This window comes from Diplotaxodon limnothrissa, linkage group LG3, assembly GCF_057381915.1.
Source record: "Diplotaxodon limnothrissa isolate DT_005_m linkage group LG3, D_limnothrissa_male_GT1.1, whole genome shotgun sequence".
Classification (NCBI taxonomy): Eukaryota; Metazoa; Chordata; class Actinopteri; order Cichliformes; family Cichlidae; genus Diplotaxodon; species Diplotaxodon limnothrissa.
Genome location: NC_140598.1, coordinates 53637217 through 53661891, shown reverse-complemented (window position 1 = coordinate 53661891; position 24675 = coordinate 53637217). Strand labels below are relative to the sequence as shown.

The 24675-nt window shown below is 39.3% G+C and overlaps 2 protein-coding genes across 2 annotated transcripts; both read right to left on the bottom strand.

Moving 5' to 3' along the window:
- Positions 1–1086: 1086 nt before the first annotated feature.
- On the bottom strand, positions 1087–9960 carry LOC146636563 (cornifelin homolog B-like). Its single transcript, XM_085350895.1, has 4 exons — positions 9912–9960; positions 4137–4244; positions 3486–3631; positions 1087–1940 (listed from the first exon to the last, which is right to left on the bottom strand). The coding sequence occupies exons 2-4, from the start codon at positions 4240–4242 to the stop codon at positions 1803–1805; spliced, it is 390 nt and encodes a 129-aa protein (XP_085207021.1). The 5' UTR covers positions 4243–4244; positions 9912–9960; the 3' UTR covers positions 1087–1802.
- Positions 9961–17206: 7246 nt separating this feature from the next.
- Positions 17207–17983, bottom strand: LOC146636562 (cornifelin homolog B-like). Its single transcript, XM_085350350.1, has 3 exons — positions 17872–17983; positions 17568–17713; positions 17207–17347 (listed from the first exon to the last, which is right to left on the bottom strand). Exons 1-3 carry the CDS (start codon positions 17981–17983, stop codon positions 17207–17209), a joined length of 399 nt encoding a protein of 132 aa, XP_085206476.1.
- Positions 17984–24675: the final 6692 nt, after the last annotated feature.

Below are 24675 nucleotides of genomic sequence, written 5' to 3'. Positions count from 1 at the left end.
AAACACAAGAGATAAAAGTTGCAAAGTTCCATGTAAACAAACCACAAGCAAAATGTCCTTTCGACATGAAGCTTTGCTGTAGATTAAAGAATTAAAATGTTTTAAAACAGCTCAGCCAGAAAGTTCAGCAACATTTTGATTTACTCAAATCCCTCAGTCGTCATTGGTCTCTTCGGGCCCATGGCTTGTTTGGTCGGTAAACACTGCAAACCAAGCTGAGTAAGCTGTGTGGTGTCAAGTGCTGAAGTAAAATCCCCTCATTCAAATTTATTTTACTAACACGTTAAATGTAAATGAATGACTGCAGTAGAGCAGAATTTAGGGATGTCTCAATGAAACCAGGTCTGAATACAACAGCTGGATATAGTTTGATTTAGATCATCTAAGTGGGTGCCAAATATTTCTTCTTTGGTCTTGATCCTGAAGACAATGGATTCATCAGAACCAGAATATAAAAGACATTTGAGCCCTTTTAGGAGCGTTTAGGAGTTATTGTTATGCTTAAAATATTAATGAAGGGTCTGTGTAATGTCTGTACAACGGCCTGTCGGCTCAGTAGATCGAAAAGCATAATACGATTAGCTATGAAAGGTGGTCATGGTGTGTACTAGCATTGTTAATTGATGAGCGGTTTCCAACACAGAGGTGAGAGGAGTAAGGAGTTTGTGTAAGTGGGTGTCTCACGTTGCTTATAAACTCTTCCCTCATTTCACTGCCAATGAAGTTCCTTCAAAATTATTGGCTGGTGTAAAAAGTTGAATTTAGTATCTGGTCAAATGAAATTTATTTGATTGCTATACATTCAGCTATAACTAAGCACAGTTTCCATAAGTTTAAGCATGTGAATGAATAAACCTTTAATTTGGCATTTTTCAGTTGCATTTGTGTCATCATGTTTACAGAGGGTGAAAAATCTGTTCTTGTAAAAGTGTAAAGGGACAGACTCACGTTTGCCAAAAGACTTTTTATTTATTTTAAAGAGTACAAGAGAGCCATTAAATGAATACTAATATTTGGGTGCTGGGTGTTTAAATAAGATGTTTCTTTTTCTTATACACCAAATCCTGTCTTAGTATAAGAAAAAGGGTCAGTTTAAACACTAACTCTCAGTTCAACATATGCGCATAAAGGTTTACATACTACAAGGATTTATAGATTGTTTCCACTGTCTCCATAATTAAAAGTAAAATAACAGGTTTAATGCAGCCTGGACAGTGAACATAACAAGAGTTGCATAAATGTGGAGGCTGTGCTAACATCTGTACTGATGCAGAGGGCAGTGTTGGGCTGTATGTTTTTTAAATGTGAACCATTATAAATGAAGGATATAACTCACATCTATTAAACTATTAAACACAGGAAAAGGTTCCCCTTGTTTTGGTCACAGTAGTGGTTTTCAGGTCATCGAGGTGAGGTTATACAGGTCCCTGGGTGTGTTTCGGAGATTCCCAGGATGAGATGTAAAGTGATAAATGTGGTGATGTCTGGTGAGATTAGGTCAAACTCGTCACTTCAAAATAAGCTTCTCACAAAAATACAGTGAGCTAGCACTGTTATTTGGATCCCTGCATAACCATTCTTATTACTTGTTACATGAAATTAGCTCTGCAAACAATGAATGACAGTGAGCTAGGCTAATAACACACTACAGGTTAATTTACATTAAAGGTTAGTTTACAGCTCTCAAAATTCAACTGAGGTCAAAATGCTTTGAGATGACTGTTACATGCAGATAAAACAGAAGTGGATTGAAACATGTGGCTTTGAATGGGACACATGCCTTTGATCCAGAGCAAAACTGTTTACAGCATGGCTTGTGTGGTGATCACAGTCGAGGTGGCGGGCTGCTGGCTTTCTCTGATCTTCAGCTCGCGATGCATCTGGCACCAGACGCACGAGTAACACCAACATACCTTGCAGCAGTCATCGATGAACGAGCCCTACAGGATGGAGGAGAGGAAGCAGCAAGAGTTATCGGGATTGAATTTGTAGCTGTCGTGATTGTACCTGTTTAAATGTCCCTGTTCACGCTGCTTTGTACTGAACTGAACTGAAACTAACACGACTAGAAAGAGAAACAGGGAGGAGCGATTTTTTTCAAATCTTTATGCAACTCAAAACAACCTCTCTATTTCCTCAAAACTTTATCTGTCTGTAGCCAGTTTCCTTGCTGTTAACTGTCAGGATGTCAGTGAAGGACCACACACAAGCAGGATTTAGAGAGGTTTCCTTTCCTTCAGTGAGACAGAGGAAAATAACAGATGGAGTCTGATTTGCAGTAATTTCAATGAGCTCTGCATTGGTCTTTTTCTACCTGCTCAAAGATCCTCTATATTCACTTACTGTCAACTGTTAAATATTGGCAAACAGGGCTAATAAAAGCAGTGAGAGTAACATGAACAGTAAAAAATACTGAGTGGCAAAACATCTATGAGAGTTAGAGATTAGAATAGCTTTCCATTTCCTCTTCCTCTAATTTGGTCAGCAGGCACTTCTCTATGCTTCTCTCTCTCTCTCTGTGTTTATGAATAAAAATTAGTTTATGCCAGATGCCCTTCCTGATGCAACTCTAATGGGACTTTTGTCTCCTTCCAGGATTGAGCTAGTGCTTGTTAGCTGAATGTGTTACCCACAACCAGAGATGGGCAGTAACGCGTTACGCGTTACTTGTAAAGATTAAAACTGATAAAACAAGTTTAAAAAAAGAGACTTTTCCATTTGATTACATTTTGTATGATGGATTATGCAGAAAAAGTAGAATTGGGCTGAAAGATCTATCGCTTTATCACCTATTCAGGTTGTAAATCGTGTTTTTAAAAAGTAACTAAGTAACTAAGTAATTAATTACTTTTGAAAATAAGTAATCAGTAAAGTAATGGGATTTTTTTTTTTCAAGTAACTTGACCAACACTGCCCACAACTATAGTTTGTTAATGTTAGCTTTTATCTCTACTCTACCCTATCATCAACATACTGTCATTTCGGACTCCAAATAGCCAACATGGTGAGGAACCTAAAGTTAAAGCTTTCCTCAAACCAATGAGTGACATCATAGTGATGTCACAGTGGCCACAGCCACAGGGTGAGTCATTAACCCTGGTTCCAGAAACAGAAAACATAAATCAACAGGAAGTCATGTGACTGTGAAGCCAGTCTATAGTTAATCATTTGCTTTTTATCCAGTGTGATGTTTGTTGAATAGTCGGTTGAGTAAGTTGAGAAATAACACGTATTAAAGATCTAATAATCACATCAAAAATGAGAGAGCTGGATGGAGGGCAGCCGACAGATGAGACACCAAAAGACGATGAAAGGTGAGGAAGAGGTGATATGGCACAATAAAAGAAAAAGTTATGAGAATTCAGCCATTAGGTACTGCACAATGTTTGACATTTTATATTAATTTCACTATAAAACATATGCCCTCAAATGTTTCAAAATCCTAGCAACACGCCCGCTGCCCTTCATCTCTAACCCAGCCTTACAGGGATGTTGTGGCGCTCTCTGATGGACTGACGGAGTAAGCAGGAAACCTCCCCGCAAACATCCAGGAGTGGCATTGCCCAGCACCATCCATGTTTACTGGCTGTCTGACACTGCATGCAGGGGAAACACCAGAAGCTGCAGCAACCTTGAAACAAAACAGAAAAAGAGAAAATGGGGAAAAAAAGAAGGGAATAGGGAATAATCTTGCCAGTATGTAATCCTCATTTCACTAGGTTTCAGGTAGTTTTCTGGGTTTTTAAACACTTCCCCTTCTGCTCATTGTCACTTCTGTCTTCTTGTTTCCTGAGCATGTGCCTCTGTTCTTCTTCTTATGATCTGGTGATGTTTGGTTTGGTCATTTCATTGCAAGGGTCATTCGTTACCCTGGAATATTCAGCTGCCGTTGGTTCAAATAATAACTTGCCAGTGGATTTCTGGGAGGAAGCCAGAGTAACAACAGGAAACCAGGCAGGAGAACATGCAACAGTGCTAAGCACTCCAACAGAGTGCTGCATTTAAGTTCCTGTGCCAATTAGAGAATCTCAGATTTCTGGAGAAGAGCATAATATAATCAAAAGCTCCATAATGCAACTGATTGGACAATCTGAGGAGATGGTTGATGCAGAAATGACTGCTGAGTGTTCACTTACAGCTGTTCATATCAACACAGCATTCACAGAGGTCGGTGCTCCACTGCCCAGGGTTCTGATTGGTGGTGATTGTCACCACCTGGTTGGTCTGCTGGTGGCCAGCCATGCCTGGAGGAGACAGCGTGAAGTGTGACAGAAGTTATTGCTGCTACGCATGGAGAAATCCAAGGGTAGAATTTGAGAAAGGTAACAGGCTGGTTTGTTACATATATAACAGGATGTTTCCTGATTCATTTAAATCGCTACAAATAGCTGGAGTGAGATGTGCAAAGAATTTGCGTGCAGTGCACTCTTCTGTCCTCTGGACCCCATGCCACCAACCATCCTCAAATCATGCCTGTGCACTTTGTGTACCATCATGGTGGACATCATCTGAAACCAGCGGAGCCCTGTACTATGAAGTACAGTTCGGCATATCCAGAGTATCTTTCTGTTATCTGCATCAGTGGCGGAGCCGGGGGGTGGCTTACTGGGCTTAAGCCCGGGTTGTTTTGTCAGAAGCCCGGGGTCTTTTGGAGTGTAATTTTTTCATAGTTAGATGTCTGGCTGACACTGTATAAAACAAAAACTACACACAATATTCGAAGCACATAGTGCACACTGTAGGAATTTACGACTGTGCGTAAATCCCCCCTAATATTGGTATGATCCGAGCTCAGACACTAAGCGGGGCAGCTGCTGCGCTGTTAGAGAAACGCAGCCAGGCAGACAGAGGAGAACTGAAGTTCGACCAGGTACCAAAGCAAATCATTCTTACTGTAAAAATAATGTAAATATGACGGTGCATCACGAAAGATTGATATCAAACAGTGAATCAGCAAACGGCGAAATGAAAAGCCGAACAACAACAATAATGTTTCTTTAGAGAGTCTTAGCTTACATGTGTGTTTATTTCATATTTTCAGTTGTTACCCTCCACGGCTAAATAAATCGGTTTCAGTAATGCACTGATATACAAGAATGGACATAAGGGGCTTCTTTCAAAGAAAAAACTCTGGTAATATTTTATATATTATGCTTTGTATGTTGTTCAGTATATTTCTATGCAAAACAAGAGGAATTTCAATACACAGCAGTATATTCACAGTTTAAACCAGATATTTACATACACTTTATGGAAAACACAAGAACATTTTTTTACTGTACAACATCAATTTAGAGTAAACTTGTTTTGTTTTGGATAAATAAATATTGAAATATCTTTTGAATTAGTTAAATGTCAGAATAAAGAGAGACAGAGAGGAGTACATATACACTAAGTTTATTGTTAATTAATAAGAAACTCCAGACGATTCCATTCTGAGCTGAAGAAGCTTCTGATAGGTTAGTAGAGTCCATGTGAGTAAATTGGTGGCACACCTGTGAATGCATATAAGGCAAAACACAGAGCCTGTTTCTGTGACATGGGAAAACCAAGAGATGTCAACCAAAACACTAGGAAAAGAATTGTGGAGCTCCATAAGTGTGGCTCAAGTTTGAATACAATTTGGTGCCATTTACAATTAAGAAATACAGATAGTTTCTCTCTTTACTCTTAAAGTTAACAAATATGTTTTTGGACATTTGAGCTTAATACAACATATGTTAAAACTTCACTTGTTTTGTTTTGTTGTGGGTTTTTTTTTTTTAGTTATGTCACACAGTGGAAATTTGTATTTATCTTGTATATTGTTTTTATTCTGATTTTTAGTGTTTATTTATGAGTGTTTTATTTGCATGGTTTTATTCTGTTTCTATTGCATGGTTTTTAGTGTTTTATGTGACATGGTTTTTATCCACTGTGGACTGGCTGCACATGGGACAAATTAGCTGATAGGGACCACCTGCTGAGGCAGGGGTGTGTCCAGAGGTGGCCTATCAGCTGTGTAAAGACCTTTTAAAAACAGGCTAGCTGGGCACTGAAAGAGAGAGGCCCCAGACTGGAAGGTTAATGCGAGATGGCAAGTGTGATGCGGCGACCAAGTCCTGACCTCATGGAACGGCAACAGTAAGAGACAACGCGTGTGATTGGCAGCAGGGCAGAGGTTTACCTCTGCCTGCATTTGTGAGTAGGGTCTCTACTGTTGTTTACTGGGTGCAGCTGGATTGGGAGAGGGTCACCATGGCCATGAGCCAGGGCCGCTTCTGGGACCATTGTTCTGGCCCCTATTTGTTATGTTGCAGGACACCGACGCAAGGGGAGCTGTGGCGGTGGTCACATCATGGATTCGGGTGCAGAACGCAAGCCGGGCTGGGAAGCGATGGGCCAGCGGAAGGACAAGAAGATGGGTGGCTCTTTCTTGTCTGCTGAAGACGGGGCTGGCGTGGACTCTGCTCTAAAGGAGGAATTCCTGGCCTGCTGATGGACCCATAATGAACATGTGGCCTAATTATAGCAGGGGGGTTTTTAGTGAATGTAGAAAATGGTAGTTTTACGGGTTTTAGAATTGTTTTTAGTAGAGGGCAAACATTTTATTACATACATTTTAAGGGTGTTTTTATTTGTGCTCCCTGGCCTAGTAATAAACTGTTTCTGATCAGACCTGCTTCCTCTCTGTGCCCGTGGTATCTGACTCGCTTGCTCCCCCTTGTATTTTAAAGAATCTTTCTTTTTAGCGTGGCATTCTGGCGCGACCGCTTTAGTGTCCGCCGCGCGCTACAGTTATTTATTTTGTTTGTTTTTGTTTGTTTGCTTCTTGCTTTTGGTTGTTGCATCTCCGTATTTGCTGTTATAAAATGCAAAATCTAATAAATACTTGAATTATAAAAAAAACAAATATGTTTTTTATATTTATCAATCTAAAAATAATTAACATTTAGTCTGATTTGATGTTACAATTAAAAAAGTGTTTTTATCTGAAGAGTATGTAAATATCTGGTTTCACCGTATCATAGGTACTCATGTATCTCATACCTAGTGTTTCTTTTTAGGTTTGTTATTTTTCAAATTCTATATTTATTAAGTTTTGCAGGCTTGTTTGCACAACAAGGCTAAATAATTATATAAACTTTTCTCAATCGAAATATTGTACTTTGGTAGAATTAAAAAAACAAGTGTAGTGCAGGTCTATGGTGATTTTAGTGCTACTATCATCTAGTTTTGATTGTGGTTCTGTTTTGGTTAAGTCCTCAGTAGTCCTGATTTTGAACTGTTGTAGTCCTGTTTTAATTCTAGATCAGTTCTGGGTCTGGTTGAATTGGGGTTTAGTCCTCGTGTCTTGATACAGCCCCGACTTTGTTCTGCCTCGCTGCTTAATTAAAAAACTAGTTTAAGGTGTCCTGCATATGTGATATATTTTATTTCCTATATGAAGTCATTCTTTTTTGAACAAAACTCAAAACAGAGCCTATTAATCTTTCAGTCATTTCTACCCCCCCCCCCCAAAAAAAAAAAAAAAATCCCACATGCACACTACCCTTTTGGGCTAAGCCCCGGGTGTTTCAAATGTCTGGCTCCGCCTCTGATCTGCATTCCTTTACCCTGAAACAGGCGATTAGGATCAGGTGAGCTTTGTCGCACAAAGCTGGTTATCAACTTGCTATCCAACTGACGCAAGTGAGAAACTTTACACCATCCCAGGCTCCCAACAGAGGTCCATGGGATTTTTCAGGAAAGGTGACACCATTTTCTGGAGAATTCATTGGTCGGTAGGCAGTGATGTCATACCTGCTCATCTCTATATTACAATGGCAAATTGAGCTTCAACACCTGACAGGTTAAAAGCAGTATGGGGCAGGAGGTAGGCTAACAGGCTACTATCAGTCCTACAGTATGTCCTCCACTCTTGTGGAGGCCTGTCTGTGAGGTAAATGGCAAGAATATGTGAACTAAAAATCACAGTGTGACCAGAAATGAGGGTTGAAATGAGAGGAGATTTCAGACTGTCCAGATTTATGTGCATTTCACATTTATTTGCATATTAAGTAGAACCTGGGACCATTTCGTGGCCTTTCCGTTTTTTAATTCCACGCCATTTCCACTGTGTTTAATGGAGTATAGCCAAATTTTCAAACATGTATTTTTTTCCCATTTTATTTTAAAATTTCAGTCTGAGTTTTTTAAATGAGCTTAAATGGCTGAATAAAAGGCATACATCCACTATCGAACCTCGTGGCCGATTTGTGCCCCATTGAAACCCATTATAAACGCTATTTTTCACGCCAGAAAAATTACGGTCAAAGGGATCGTCAGGTTTCCAGCTTAGGTTTCGTTTTGGACTACAGGCCTTAGAGTTGTAATTTTTTTATTTGTCCACCGGGTGGCGCCCTTGCTCCACATGTGACGCCTGCTGGAACATACACATGTTCTCCAGCGGCCTGCTCGAGACAGATACCCGGAAAAGGCACACTAATTTCCCGCGTACAGCAGCAGCTTGGCCCGCTGCTCGTTCCGGACCATTTTCTGACCTTAGGTTCGTTTGAGGGTGCATTAATTTTTTTTAATCAACAGGAAATGACGTATTTGTTTTCACGTGGTAGCGGAAGTGTGTGCTGCAGACACCATATGCTCCGGCGCTGCGCGAAACACACCCGCGGAAGAGGCACTCCTCCCCGGGGGAGCAGGAGCAACAGCGCCGCCTGGGGACATTTTTGGCTTCTGCAAAAAAAATTAAAACCGGATCGAAATTAATGTTCGTGCCAATCTTTTGTCCATCTAAAGGCCTAATTATAATAACAATAAAATATTACTTCAAATGTTTTTTTTGGAAAATATTTTATGTTTTATGTTTTTGGGGCAAAAAAAGCAGTGCGCTCATGTGACGAAACCGGGATATAAAGGGTTAAAATCCGCGAAATGTAATTAAAACTTGACATGAATATTTCAAGGAGAAGTAGGTCTAAAAGATTGGCTAATTTAAAGTGGAATAAAATATTAATATATAAATTTTTTATAGCACTTTTTGGGCGTGGTCGATAGTGTGCATTTTATGAAATGCGCTCCTGGAAAAAAAATAAAAGGCGATCGAAATGACTCTTGGTGCCAATCTTTAGTCCATCTAAAGGCCTAATTATAATAACAAACAAATATTACTTCAAATGTTTTTTTTGGAAAATATTTAGTTTTTTTGTTTTTTGGGGCTAAAAAAACAGGGCGCTCATGTAATAAAACTGGGATTTAAAGGGTTAAAACAATGAAAATATAATTAAAACTTGACATGGATATTTTAAGCAGAAGTAGTTTTAAAAGATTGACTAATTTAAAGTAGAAAAAAATATTGATATATAACATTTTTAGAGCACTTTTGGGGCGGGACCATTTTTTGGTCCCGAGGTTCACGAAAGGATGGGATTTTGAGGTTCTACCAAAGGTTAAATGTGAACAGTTCATTAGTGGCCAAGCTTATGACCACTAAGGACTGTTTCGTACATTGATGATTTATTCAAACAATCAAAACATGCGTGAGAGATACGCATTAACAAATAAAGGCGGGGGCAGAATTCTGTTTGGTGTCCTTGATTAAGATAAGAAAGGCATTTCTGGTCGCTCCCTTATTTCCTACAAGAACAGAGTTTACATCAGATGACCCTTCCCTCAACCCAGACTTGGAACTAGCATTATGTGTACACTAGCTTCTGACCCAGCTTGGACAGGAATCCCCAAAAACCAAACATCAATAATTAGTGTCAAGCAAGACAAATTACTAGATTTGACAGAATAGATAGACTATATGGCAAACTATGGTTAAACCAGGCTGGAAAAAAAAACATTGAATGTCTTGTCCCCCCACAAGCTTTACATGTTAATCACTACACAGAAATACTAAGCTGTTCATCAATATGAAAAGTTAGTCTTACCGTTTCTCTGATTCTCTGAGCGTTGAAAAAAAATTAGATGAAGTTGAGAAATCCCAGCATTAAACTGGAAATGAGAGAGGGGGGTGTGGATACACTAGCTTCTAGGGGTGGGGCCAGAAGCAGGACGTGGAGATGGGGGGGTGAGGGTACTAGCTCCTGCCATGAAATATGATTATCCTCCTATTGTCCCCTGACTGAAGCCATTGGACTGTCCATTCATTTTCTTCCACTTATCTATTTTGCAGCCATGACTGGAGTGTATCTCAGCTGCTATAGCACCAGAGGCAGGGTACAGCCCATGGACAGGCTAACACAGAGAGCCCTGTGATAGACTGTGATACAGTACACAGAGAACCCCCTCCACAGTCATGAGGAAAGATGTAAACTGCACTCAGAAAGGCCCCAAAGGGCCAGAGTAATTGAAACCATGACCTTCTTGCTTTGAGTTAATGGTACTAACCACACAGCACTGTGCATGAGTACTATTAGTCTCACGGTCCCTAACGCCATTAGATGAGCGCATAGACAGGAGCAGCATGGATCTGAGTACATTTCCTCAAGCACTTTACTTTGTTGTAATGTACTATTTAAGTTTGTCCATGTTATGTTGCTTTCTACTTTTACTGCGCTGTATTCTGGATGCAATTACTGTACTACTGCACCATGCTATTTCTTTTAAAGCTTTAGTTTGCTAATGTGCTGATAGATGGTTCAGTGGCTGTTCACGACCATTTAATGACCAAAATAGTGTCAGTCAAATATTTTGTTTGTTTTTTTAAAACAACAACAACAGTCACTGGGTTTTTCCTTCCTCTGTAAGAGACGGTCTGACCAAGTATCTAGTCACTGTGGTGTTTTTTGCCTGGGGACATTTACCTGGGGACAAATTTATCTTTTTCATCCATATTTCAAATACTTTTGCTACAATGTTTCTGTGTTACCACATGCAAACTAGTTATTTTACATTTACACTAGCTGAATGACTGTGTATCGTGAATTCTGTGTTTCCCTGTGTGAACAGGTGGGGTGTGTCTATGTGTGTGTGTATTAGTTAAATGTTGGGTTTTCTACCCTTCATCTCATTTTTCTTCAAAGTTCACCAAACCAGAAACCAGGTAAGAAAGACTTTCTATAAAAATGAACAGCTTGAAACATTCAACAATGTTTCTGAAGCTTACTGCACTGTTGTATCGTTTTTCTCAGTCATTTTCAAGTGAGCTGATGAACCAGTGTACTCAAGTGATGCTGAGTAAAACAAGGGGGATTTTTAAAGGTTTTCATATCTTCACAGAATTAGAAAGAAAATTCTGGAGTCTACTTATCATAATTACTCATGGGTCAGTAAAAGAGAGGATGAACATTAAGTAACAAATGTTGTTATAACCATCCTTCAATTTTATCGCAAGATATTTAAAAGAATGAGACTGATGACAGGTTGTACTGAAAGATATGCAAACAAGTTCAAATAGCTTCTGAAGTCACTCCAATCCAATATCTGATAAAGAAACCCTAAAATGAAGATGTAAAACTGACCTCTTCAGTCTATAAAGTTTCTCTTTGAAAATAATGATTTATCTTCTTCTCCTGTCCTCTCTTTGTTACACCTTTATTTTTCTGTGTGCCACATTAGTGGGTTTTATTTATACAGCAGCTGTTCATTTAGCTCACAGACACATTTTGTGACACACTACACAGAGACCTTTTGGGAGTCGGGTGATATTAAAGTAGAGTGAGTTTCCAGTTTAAGAAGGTTCATGCTGCGTCCTATTGTGTAGCTGTCTAGCCAGACGCTGAAGTACTGAAACTAGTACTGAAAACTTCAACTATACAGCTGCACCATGGACACGTCACAGGAATGACAAGAAAAGGTGTGAGCAGGCTGTGGAATATTTTCTTATTACTGAACATGTATCTCCACGATGTCACTGAAAGCAGGGCTGCAGCACATGGTTCGGTCTAGCAACGTGCATTAACCTGCCTGTTAGATATAAGAGTGCAGCTGAACAGCAGATACTGCACCTGCAGTTATAGTACAACAACACATTTTTCAGGTTATTGCAAAACTTTGTTTTTAATCATTTCATTTGCTTGTTTTTTTTTAAGTTATTCAAAAAGGGTTTGAAGACACAGCCACACAACATCCATTAAAGCACACAGACTATTACCAGACAATTACATTAAAAGATATATATGAACAATAATGTTTGCCATGTACATGTGTGTACGTACATCTGTGTGTAAATTCCTTGCCACTTGTTGGCAAACTTTTTTGTCTGTATTGCACGCAGATCATTTCTACATCTGCTTCCAGGTTTTTGTAGTGATTTACGTGGACCAGTTCCAGCTGTAACACAAGCAGCATGTTGAGAGCAATAGTTTTAACCAGTCTGTACCTTTCTCATATTCTAGAAGTGATAATCTTTATGACGGCATTAACCCTTCACTCTGTGTCTGTTTCTGCCTTGTTTCTTCCAGGGATGAGTGCAATGAATTGGAGCACCGGCATCTGTGACTGTTGCTCTGATATGAGCTCCTGTAAGTTAATCATTCAAATCCTACAAACAGCAGTTTCTCTGACTGTTTTTGCAATAAGGTAGCAGAGTGCAATGTAATAACTAGTAATGAAACACAAATGTCTCTGTGTATTTTTCTAGGTTGCTACAGCCTTTGGTGTTTCCCCTGCATGCAGTGTCAGACAGCCAGTAAAAATGGATGGTGTTGCGCAATGCCACTCCTGGACATTTGCTGTGTGGTGTCCTGCTTACTCCGTCAGTCCATCAGAAAGCGCTACAACATTGTTGTAAGTCTGGGTTAGGGATGGAGGGGCGTATGTTAAACAGTGTGTAACAGATTGATGACCCCACTGGGACGTCTAGCCTTAGTTTGTGAACCATTTTAAAGTTTTCACTATTGTTTGTTTTGCTTTGTGGATCCAGAAATGCCTGTTTTTGGGGTGGAGAAACAGTTCGATGTTAAAACTTCACATTAGCAAAACTGCATCCCTTAATGCAGCCGTCCCCAACCCTCGGACCATGGACCAGTACCGGTCCGTGAGTCGTTTGGTACCGAGCCGCGAGAGTTGATGCTCAGGTGTGAAATTTATGGTTTTCATGGTTTTTATCATTTTTATCGTTAACTCTGTTTCCCTGAGTCTTTTCCCGTGTGTTATAAATAAATGTTCTTTTTTGGTACCGGTGCTGGTTTTATTTTGTTGTATTTATCTGTGACACCTTAAAGGCCGTAAAAATATTGTCGGACATAAACTGGTCCATTGCGCAACAAAGGTTGGAGACCGCTGCCTTAATTTATAGGGATTTCTGTAGGGTTTAATTAGTAAAATGTGCACATTTGCATATTCAAGTTACTGAATCAAGAGACGATGAAGGATGATGAATGTAGGGTAGTAGGGTATTATACTTTATATTTGTATTCTTTCATGTCCTCTTTAAGTACTCAACCATCCAAAGCAACAGACACAGGTGAAAACAAGAGTGCAGCCAGGGTGGGGTGGGTGGAGATGAGTGTTGACAGAAGGATTTCTGCAAGAGTGAAAATGAAGATTTACAAGATGATGGTTAGGCCTGCTGTGGTGGATGGGTTGCAAAACTACTGACAGAAAAACAGAAGGCCGAGCTGAAGATAAGTTAGGTTAAGTCACCTTATCATTCAGTGGCATCAGTAAACTGAGTGGGATGACATTTTTTAGGGACTAGCTTGCATCCAAATTAGAAAAAGAGGAAATGGAAAGTTATCCAAATTTGAACTCTCTTATTTGTCTGCATACGGAAGAAATCTGCACCTGTGGCTGCTTGTTTTAAAAAACTCTCAGATATTTGGTTATCCAGGTGGGGACAATGCAAAGCAAACATGGCCTACCTTTTACTTGATGGTGTACACTGTTGCTGTTGAGGGGTGGCTGCTGCTTCTGCTGCTGATAACAAGTGTTATCAGATAAAAATAAAATGCAAAGATTGGTGACAGCAATGGAATCATAAGACAACAGATGAAAATAAACTAGGCTTTGTCTGTGAATCACTCTTTGCCTCTCTCCCTCCTTCCATCTCCTCATCTGAGCTATCGAGCTCCACTCGCTGTCCATCTGAGAACAAGGCACAATTTGCTATTGCTTTAAACTATTATTTAATTATCCAAACTGAATAACTTTTGCACCTAATCCGTAATAAAGTAATAATAGAAAAATGTTATTGAACCAAATCATTGCAGCTGTGTTTGTACCAGCAATGCAACAACTGGTACGTGTGTTATTGTTACCTACTCTTTTTAATCCAGCTGGTGAAGGATCCACTGCCTTTAGCAGCCTCACACAGCTCCTTTTGACACTGTTTTCTCCTCATATCCTTACAGGGCATGTCTGGACAATGTTATAACATGAATAATAATTTTAAAAAATCTATACACATAAAACATGCACACGTAGACACACACACATACAGTGACATTTTATACCTTCTCCAGTCCAATATGGCCACAAGTTTTCTTCCAGAATCCTTCTCCTATTATTTATTCCTAGTGCTCTGATATTAAAGTAATAAAAATAAAATAATGTATTTATGATGATTCAGTGATTGTTTAACTGTCCACTCTGTGCAGGCAGAAAGCTTATTAAATGTTTAAACTGTAGAGATACAATAATTTTGCTGCTGTAAATTCAGCATTTTGTCATATTTGAAATATAAATCTAATATCATCTGTTTCTTAATGTATTTTTGAAAATACAGTGGGGGGTTTCATAATATTGTAATTATAATAATCCATAATTATGTGGATATGTATATTAGTTAGTTTTTATTGAAATATAAGCCCTGTAGAAATGCTCATTTATTTCAATTCATCAGTTGCCACAGAAGAACAACTGACCACTACATAATAAGCTAATATGCTATAGACTATAGTGTGAGCTGTACACCTAGTTTCCTTTGCATCAATCTGCGTCTGCATCTCCCAATTAAGTTGTGTTTCTCCTACAACTCCACAACGCTCAGGAGGCAAAAGCAATCCACGTTTTCTTTGTGAGTTGATTCCCGGCTCATAACCAGCGCGTTCTACCTTCAAGGGCAATCATTGGTTAAATGGTAGTGATGTGACTGATGCAAGCCAGATCCTTTTATTTAGCAAAATTGTGATTAATAGTTAAATATTATTGTTGAGGGGCCCAGGCAGGACTCCACACCGCACATGCCTGCATGACAGCTTCATTAAATTAAATTACAGTAACTCCTTCTGCTTCATTGCTTCATCCTCTCCCTCACTCTCTTCTTCCTTTTTCTCCATCCTGCAGGGCTCGTTCGTTGATGATGCCAGCAATGTGATTTTCTGTCACCCATGCGCCTGGTGCCAGATGTATCGTGAGCTGAACATCAGGGAAAACCAGCAGCCTGCTAACTCATCAGTGGTCACCACTCAGGTGGTCCGTGGATAAGATACAACCACTTTTGATGTTCAGGACCTGTTGTGGTTTTGGGGTTTGTTTAGTTTTTTGCACGTAAGAAGGGATTAGTTCAGTTTGCCAAAGAGAATCAAGTAGCATAGCGTCCTATCTGCTTTCATTTTCAGAGCCCTGCACAGCTCATTACTACAGTGTAGTCATTAGCTCCGACCATCAAGTGTGGTTCCATGTTCCATGTTAGTTTTCTTTCATACAGTTTTAAACACTTGAGCTTTAAAATTAGATTTTTTTTAAAGGTTTCATTGACATATCAGGTGGTGGTTGTTATCTCAGGGAAGGTTTTAATCTGACTAATAAAATCTCTGTGCTTAATAAAACTTGATTGCTCTTGGTGTAATTTTTCTTGAGTTTGACCTGTGTTCATATAAAATCTCTTCAATTAAATGAAGGATCGGTTTCTGCTGAAACTTCAGCTTGGACTACATGAAACTGAAAAACTTAAGAATGAATGTGTTAACCAAGGCACGAATACTAAAATGAATAAAATAAACACACTATTAAGTAATTAATTAAATATCAGTTCATTTCATTGAAAACATCTGATACGTTATTAATTTATTTAGTTCCCATTTTAATTAATTAATTTGATTGATGTGGTTTATTCATTTTGACACTTGTAGGCCTCCATACTCAGAAAGCTGTTGTGAAATGCTCAACATAAATCTATTAAAAATGAAGAATTGCAGCTGGCTAGTTCTACAAAGCCTTTGATTTGATGGAGAAACACAAATAAAAACTGGTTTAATGAAACAGCTCGTACAAAGATTGTCAGCCTGTTGATATGACTATAAACACTTTAACCCATAAAATACTGCAGGAAATATTTATCTATCTATCACCTCATGGGGAGATATATTAACCATTCATTTTACCCCAAGCTACTGAATGTTAGAAACAAAATAATGGCGAAAGAAAGAAGGTGAGGCTGTGCTAACATCAACGTTACTGTAGAGGGCACTGTTGGGCTGCCCAAAGAAGGTCTTCAGTTATTTGTTTATCTTTTAATGCCACTAGTATATATGTTTTTATGTTGTTATACTTCTAAATGAAAAGGGTTGAGACAAACATATCTGATGCAGCATATTTAAACAGGCGATCCAGAAACAGATGCTGGATACAAACATCCACACATACATCAAGAAACTACAGTAACAGCAGACAATATGCTGAACAAGAACACACCAAGAACCATAAGAAAGAGAAGGAAGGCAATACGTGGGTGACTGTAAAAATTATTGCAGCACAGACAGAGTCTGTTTAATTATAAATGAGCTAAACGTTGCTAAGGCGACCATGATCTAAAACTACTGTGTGGTTTTGGCCACAGACAAACAGTTTTGATGCAGGTCATTTTGGCTTTTGTATTTAGGGTTTGAGAAAAGGGTGAAAGGTTTGAAGACATGTTTTCATACATTTGTGTAAAAAAGGTGAAAGAATGCATTAGACAGGTGTCTATGAATGCTTTATTTTAGCATAGCTTAAACCCAGTTGGGGAACGATTGGAAGAAAGTGATGATATTATACGCTATGTCATGATATATCCTCAATTTTAATGCACTAACAAAGCATTTATGAAAAGTTCAAACATCTTCGTAATAAAAATGTTCTAAAAGTAAAGCAACTAATGTGGCTGTCACGTATCACCTACACCATGCTAGCACTCGCAATGACCTCTGCAATGCTATGAAAAAGCAGATACAAAGGGGCTACATTTCTTTGCTTTCATTTCAAGCTGTACAAACAACTAAATGTTTTTTAATTGCAATATTATGACAAATAAGTTTAATTAAGAAAAAGTGACATGCACTTGACACACGAGGTTGATATTCTATCCATGGATGACCTGCGTGGTGACCACCGTCAAGATGGCAGGTGCCTGCCTGGCCCTGATTTTCAGCTCACGATGCATCTGGCACCAAGCACACTCGTAACACCAAAATATTTGACAGCAGTCGGCACAGGATGAACCCTGCAAATGAGGAGAGAAGAAGGAGAGAGGATCACGCAGCAGGAGTTAATGTAGTCTCTCTGAAGCTGTCGTGGTTGCAACGGTTTAAAATGTTGTTGTATACAACATTAAAAACAGGGCTGCGATATTATCTCACTTTGGGCTTCTTAAGTTTAACTTTAATTCTTATTTCCAATAAAAATAGGTTTCACTTTCAATTTTACTGGTCATCCAGCCTTACAGGGATGTTGTAGCGCTCCCTGATGGACTTGCGGAATAAGTAGGACACCACACAGCAACCGTCCAGGAGAGGCAAGACGCAGCACCATCCATGTCTACTGACTGTCTCACACTGCATGCAGGGGAAACACCAAAGACCATAGCAACCTTGAGGGAAGAAAAACTCACAGAGATGTAAGATATCCTTGAGTTTGTAACAGTTTTCATTAACGTCTCCTTTCATGACCTGCATCTTGTGTTTTCAAAATAGCACAGAGTTGATGCAGAAATCACTGCTGTTTGTAAAATTTGCTGGCTTCACTTACAGGTGTGCATATCAGAGCAGCAATTACAGAGGTTGGTGCTCCATCGTCCGGAGTTTTTATTAGTGGTAGCGACCGTCACTACCTGGATGGGTTGCTGGTAGACAGCAGCCATGGCTGGAAGATAGAAATGCCAAAGCTAGAATCTGAAAAAGTCAATAGACTGGTGTAAAACATTACTGTCTACAGCGCTGTTTCTGTAACGTGCACAGCACAGTGTTTCCTGGTGCAAGCAACCCTCTACAAGGATCTTTGCACGCTTTAGACGGCCATTTCTAAAGTCTAGAACCTATGGATATCACCAAATACTGTTCAGAGTCCAGACCTCAACATAAGATCCACTATTTTGGAGTAATTTCTCCATCACACCTGTTTCCACTGATTTTCAGTGCAATTCTTGTGTAACTTGAAAGATCTCAGTCTTTTCTGTCTGTTTTGTTTCCTTAAGAACAGCTTCTTAACAGCCTCACTTCCACTCAGACCATTTCTGATGAGGCTTCAGTGAACCGTAGATGGATCAACTGAAGGGCCAGAGGTATCTCTGCATACTTGGGTTTGGATCTGACATGTTTTATTAGGCTGTGTAGACATAACACTGGTTCATCCTTTGGGTTAGGTGTATTTTTTATGCTTAAATGATTCATAGGTCAGTGTGAAGTGGCTTACAAACAAAAAGCATTCCTTTGAAAATGGTCAGGTACAAGAGATAGACTAAAGCAGTGGCGGAGCCGGGGGGTGGCTTACTGGGCTTAAGCCCGGGTTGTTTTGTCAGAAGCCCGGGGTCTTTTGGAGTGTAATTTTTTCATAGTTAGATGTCTGGCTGACACTGTATAAAACAAAAACTACACACAATATTCGAAGCACATAGTGCACACTGTGGGAATTTACGACTGTGCGTAAATCCCCCCTAATATTGGTATGATCCGAGCTCAGACACTAAGCGGGGCAGCTGCTGCGCTGTTAGAGAAACGCAGCCAGGCAGACAGAGGAGAACTGAAGTTCGACCAGGTACCAAAGCAAATCATTCTTACTGTAAAAATAATGTAAATATGACGGTGCATCACGAAAGATTGATATCAAACAGTGAATCAGCAAACGGCGAAATGAAAAGCCGAACAACAACAATAATGTTTCTTTAGAGAGTCTTAGCTTACATGTGTGTTTATTTCATATTTTCAGTTGTTACCCTCCACGGCTAAATAAATCGGTTTCAGTAATGCACTGATATACAAGAATGGACATAAGGAGCTTCTTTCAAAGAAAAAACTCTGGTAATATTTTATATATTATGCTTTGTATGTTGTTCAGTATATTTCTATGCAAAACAAGAGGAATTTCAATACACAGCAGTATATTCACAGTTTAAACCAGATATTTACATACACTTTATGGAAAACACAAGAACATTTTTTTACTGTACAACATCAATTTAGAGTAAACTTGTTTTGTTTTGGATAAATAAATATTGAAATATCTTTTGAATTAGTTAAATGTCAGAATAAAGAGAGACAGAGCTGTCTATTTATTATCACTTTCATCATATTAAGGAGTACATGTACACTAAGTTTATTGTTAATTAATAAGAAACTCCAGACGATTCCATTCTGAGCTGAAGAAGCTTCTGATAGGTTAGTAGAGTCCATGTGAGTAAATTGGTGGCACACCTGTGGATGCATATAAGGCAAAACACAGAGCCTGTTTCTGTGACATGGGAAAACCAAGAGATGTCAACCAAAACACTAGGAAAAGAATCGTGGAGCTCCATAAGTGTGGCTCAAGTTTGAATACAATTTGGTGCCATTTACAATTAAGAAATACAGATAGTTTCTCTCTTTACTCTTAAAGTTAACAAATATGTTTTTGGACATTTGAGCTTAATACAACATATGTTAAAACTTCACTTGTTTTGTTTTGTTGTGGGGTTTTTTTTTTTTTAGTTATGTCACACAGTGGAAATTTGTATTTATCTTGTATATTGTTTTTATTCTGATTTTTAGTGTTTATTTATGAGTGTTTTATTTGCATGGTTTTATTCTGTTTCTATTGCATGGTTTTTAGTGTTTTATGTGACATGGTTTTTATCCACTGTGGACTGGCTGCACATGGGACAAATTAGCTGATAGGGACCACCTGCTGAGGCAGGGGTGTGTCCAGAGGTGGCCTATCAGCTGTGTAAAGACCTTTTAAAAACAGGCTAGCTGGGCACTGAAAGAGAGAGGCCCCAGACTGGAAGGTTAATGCGAGATGGCAAGTGTGATGCGGCGACCAAGTCCTGACCTCATGGAACGGCAACAGTAAGAGACAACGCGTGTGATTGGCAGCAGGGCAGAGGTTTACCTCTGCCTGCATTTGTGAGTAGGGTCTCTACTGTTGTTTACTGGGTGCAGCTGGATTGGGAGAGGGTCACCATGGCCATGAGCCAGGGCCGCTTCTGGGACCATTGTTCTGGCCCCTATTTGTTATGTTGCAGGACACCGACGCAAGGGGAGCTGTGGCGGTGGTCACATCATGGATTCGGGTGCAGAACGCAAGCCGGGCTGGGAAGCGATGGGCCAGCGGAAGGACAAGAAGATGGGTGGCTCTTTCTTGTCTGCTGAAGACGGGGCTGGCGTGGACTCTGCTCTAAAGGAGGAATTCCTGGCCTGCTGATGGACCCATAATGAACATGTGGCCTAATTATAGCAGGGGGGTTTTTAGTGAATGTAGAAAATGGTAGTTTTACGGGTTTTAGAATTGTTTTTAGTAGAGGGCAAACATTTTATTACATACATTTTAAGGGTGTTTTTATTTGTGCTCCCTGGCCTAGTAATAAACTGTTTCTGATCAGACCTGCTTCCTCTCTGTGCCCGTGGTATCTGACTCGCTTGCTCCCCCTTGTATTTTAAAGAATCTTTCTTTTTAGCGTGGCATTCTGGCGCGACCGCTTTAGTGTATCCGCCGCGCGCTACAGTTATTTATTTTGTTTGTTTTTGTTTGTTTGCTTCTTGCTTTTGGTTGTTGCATCTCCGTATTTGCTGTTATAAAATGCAAAATCTAATAAATACTTGAATTATAAAAAAAACAAATGTTTTTTATATTTATCAATCTAAAAATAATTAACATTTAGTCTGATTTGATGTTACAATTTAAAAAAGTGTTTTTATCTGAAGAGTATGTAAATATCTGGTTTCACCGTATCATAGGTACTCATGTATCTCGTACCTAGTGTTTCTTTTTAGGTTTGTTATTTTTCAAATTCTATATTTATTAAGTTTTGCAGGCTTGTTTGCACAACAAGGCTAAATAATTATATAAACTTTTCTCAATCGAAATATTGTACTTTGGTAGAATTAAAAAAACAAGTGTAGTGCAGGTCTATGGTGATTTTAGTGCTACTATCATCTAGTTTTGATTGTGGTTCTGTTTTGGTTAAGTCCTCAGTAGTCCTGATTTTGAACTGTTGTAGTCCTGTTTTAATTCTAGATCAGTTCTGGGTCTGGTTGAATTGGGGTTTAGTCCTCGTGTCTTGATACAGCCCCGACTTTGTTCTGCCTTGCTGCTTAATTAAAAAACTAGTTTAAGGTGTCCTGCATATGTGATATATTTTATTTCCTATATGAAGTCATTCTTTTTTGAACAAAACTCAAAACAGAGCCTATTAATCTTTCAGTCATTTCTACCCCCCCCCCCCCCCCCCCCCCCCCCAAAAAAAAAAAAAAAAAAATCCCACATGCACACTACCCTTTTGGGCTAAGCCCCGGGTGTTTCAAATGTCTGGCTCCGCCTCTGGACTAAAGATGAGTGGAAAAGCAGACAAAGAGGACTTTACTCATATTTCCTCCATAATAAAACATCCTTTGTCTATGTAGTAACTCCAAAACACTATGTGATGCAGAACTTGGCCTTTTTAGTCTTAATGGGCTCACTGTGCCTGCTCAGCTTTCCTCTCAGAGTCCAAAGACACAGATTTGAGGTTCACTGTTGATTTTAAATTGACGGTATACAGCCAATAGCACACCTGCAGGTGTGCTTGCAAAGCAGACAAAGCTCCGTGTGATCGTGTTTGAAAGGTGAAGGTGGCCTTCGGTCCAGTTCCTTTGTTATACAGCACATTGTTCACAGTTTGAGAGTTTAGCTAACTTTGAGTTAATATTAGCATCGGCCCAAACATCAGCAAGAACAGGAGTAGCTTTGTATTTGTATCGAGCCTTAAATTTGACATGTTATTATTTTCTGACTTCCTAATTTAAATTACTTAATTAACCACAAAAAACACAAACTTTCACTAGCTCGTGGAATAACTAAGATGCTGGCATGTAAAGGTAATTTCAGTGTTATTGCTCTTTGGTCAAGAAGCTTTTTGAATTTTAAAGCTTTTTTGTTTGCATGTCTTTCATTACATACTTCTGCTTTTAAATATCCTAATACAAAATTTAGGGATTTGCATAAAATTGAAGTCATTAAAATACATTAGTTATATCCTAAATGCTTATAACCTTCCTGTGGTCACAGTAAAGATTGTTTCTTTTAATGTCTACTTTGTTCCTGTTTCGCTGAGGGAATAAAATGCTGTTGTTGCACATGTAAGCTCACAGCATCTTTATGTTTTGAGTTTCATTAACAGAAGTTCTACATGTCACCAGCTGAGAAAAATGACACCAAACAGCATCACAAATTCAGAAAGAATGCTGACTGCTTCAAGATGTTTTTCTTACCTGTTCTCTGGTTCTTTGAGCTTTGATAAAAATCAGAGGAAGTGCTACTTAAAACGAAAACTTGTGAGGGGAGGGGTGTTGTGAGGGAACAAGGCTCTGCACTCTTTCAGTCCTGCAAAGGGTCACACACTTTTTAATTTAACGACAGAGAAGATACAAAGTCACAGAATAAACAAGGAGAAATGTCACGGTTCTGGGTCATTTTGACCCAGCATTTTGAGTTTCTTATGTTTTGGTTTATTTTTGAATGATGGATTGTTTTCTGTTTCTCTGGTGCTTTATTGATTATTATGATAAATCTATGTTTCAGTTATTCTGGTATATGTATTATGATTGATGTTCTGGTTGTATTTTGTTATTATTGCAGGTTTAGTTCAGTGTCTAGTCTGTCTCTCCCTTTCTAGTCTGTGTCTTAGTAAAGTGTGTCTTGTTTCCTGTTTTACTTTGAAGGTTCATGTTCATGTGTGATGTCAGCGTGTTCAGTTTTACTTCTCCCCCTGTCTCGTTAGCCCTATTACTTCCAGCTGTGTTCCCCACCTGTTTGTAATCTCCCCGTGTTCTTCTGTGTGTGTTTAAGTTGTGTCTTCTTATGTTGTAGTCGCTGGTCCGTCTGTGTATCCACCGTGCTTCATCCGTGTGTTCTCCCTGCTGTCCGTCATCTGCCTCTGCTCACCCGCCCTCATATTCGTGTTCTTGTTCATGTTTAGTTGTTCTCAGTTTAGATTATCTTCAGTCCCGTTTGCTGTTTTCTACTTGTATTTTATTTTTACAATAAACCTCCTTCGCACCTCCATGAGTGCCTGCAATTGGATCTTCCGTGATTTTTCTCCACACAGCTCATCCCACTCGCCGTAACAGGAAAGAAGTCAACTTCCTGAAGGGCAAGGCTTAAAATGGACCTCATCAAGTTTCATGCACATTACATGCACATTATTATTATTATTACATGCACATTATTATTATTATTACATGCACATTATTACATTACTCTTTCTCTTATGAAAATCTGACTGGTGCTCTGAGCGGTGTGCTAAGACGAGGTGTACATTCCTGTGAAAACCTAAGTGCACCCTTGCTGCTTCAACAGGAACCATGAGGGTGAGCAGCAGCCAGGTGTTATTAATCAGATGCACTCTGTAACTGACCTGTCGAAAAACTGACCTGTCGAAAAAAGCAAAAGTACAAAAACAGCTGCAGATTTTAAATCCTGCAGTGTTTGCTGTCTTCATCCTTCCAGAAGTCATCATGAAGCTGTAACAAATGACTGGTCTTCATTTTAGTCTAGACCATTTTTTTTTTTATTATGCTTAATTTTGTCAGAGATCACTATCTCACCCAAGACCCACTTAATATTTTTAGCTGCCCACCCAAACACAGCAGGCAACAAGCGAACCTGTCGTATGAGAAAATTGTCAGAGGTGACTGTTGTCTACTCGCCCTCGCTTGCTGTGCACTCTGAACTGGCTTACATCAGTTTCATTAAGTGTGAACAGTTCTGAGTTGTGTTTAGGAAATAATAATAATAATAATAATGGATTGGATTTATACAGCGCTTTTCAAGGCACCCAAAGCGCTTTACAATGCCACTATTTATTCACACGCACTGGTGGAGGCAAGCTACGGTTGTAGCCACAGCTGCCCTGGGACAGACTGACAGAAGCGAGGCTGCCATCGGTCCTTCTGGCCAACACCAGCAGGAGGTAGGGTAAAGTGTCTTGCCCAAGGACACAATGACCAGGACAGAGAGCCCAGGGATTGAACCGGCAACCTTCCGGTTACAGATACGCTTCCCAACAACCTGAGCCACAGTCGCCCCGAAATGGCATCAATTCTTTTTTTAAGGTCAACAAGTACCATTGTTGCTTAGCCAACTTTGGTACACATTTTCCCCAAGTCTTAGCATGTTTGTTTTCCCCAAGACTTAGTATGTTTTTCTTTCCTCAAGTCTCAGCATGTTTTTGTGAGGACTACCACGAAAAGTTTAATGTTATTAAAATATTTTCTCATACATCTCCGGATAGAAGCAGTGGTGAAAAGTGACTTATTATCGGGGCGACCATGGTTCAGGAGGTTGGGAGGCTTATCTGTAACCGGAAGTGTCGAGAAAAACCTG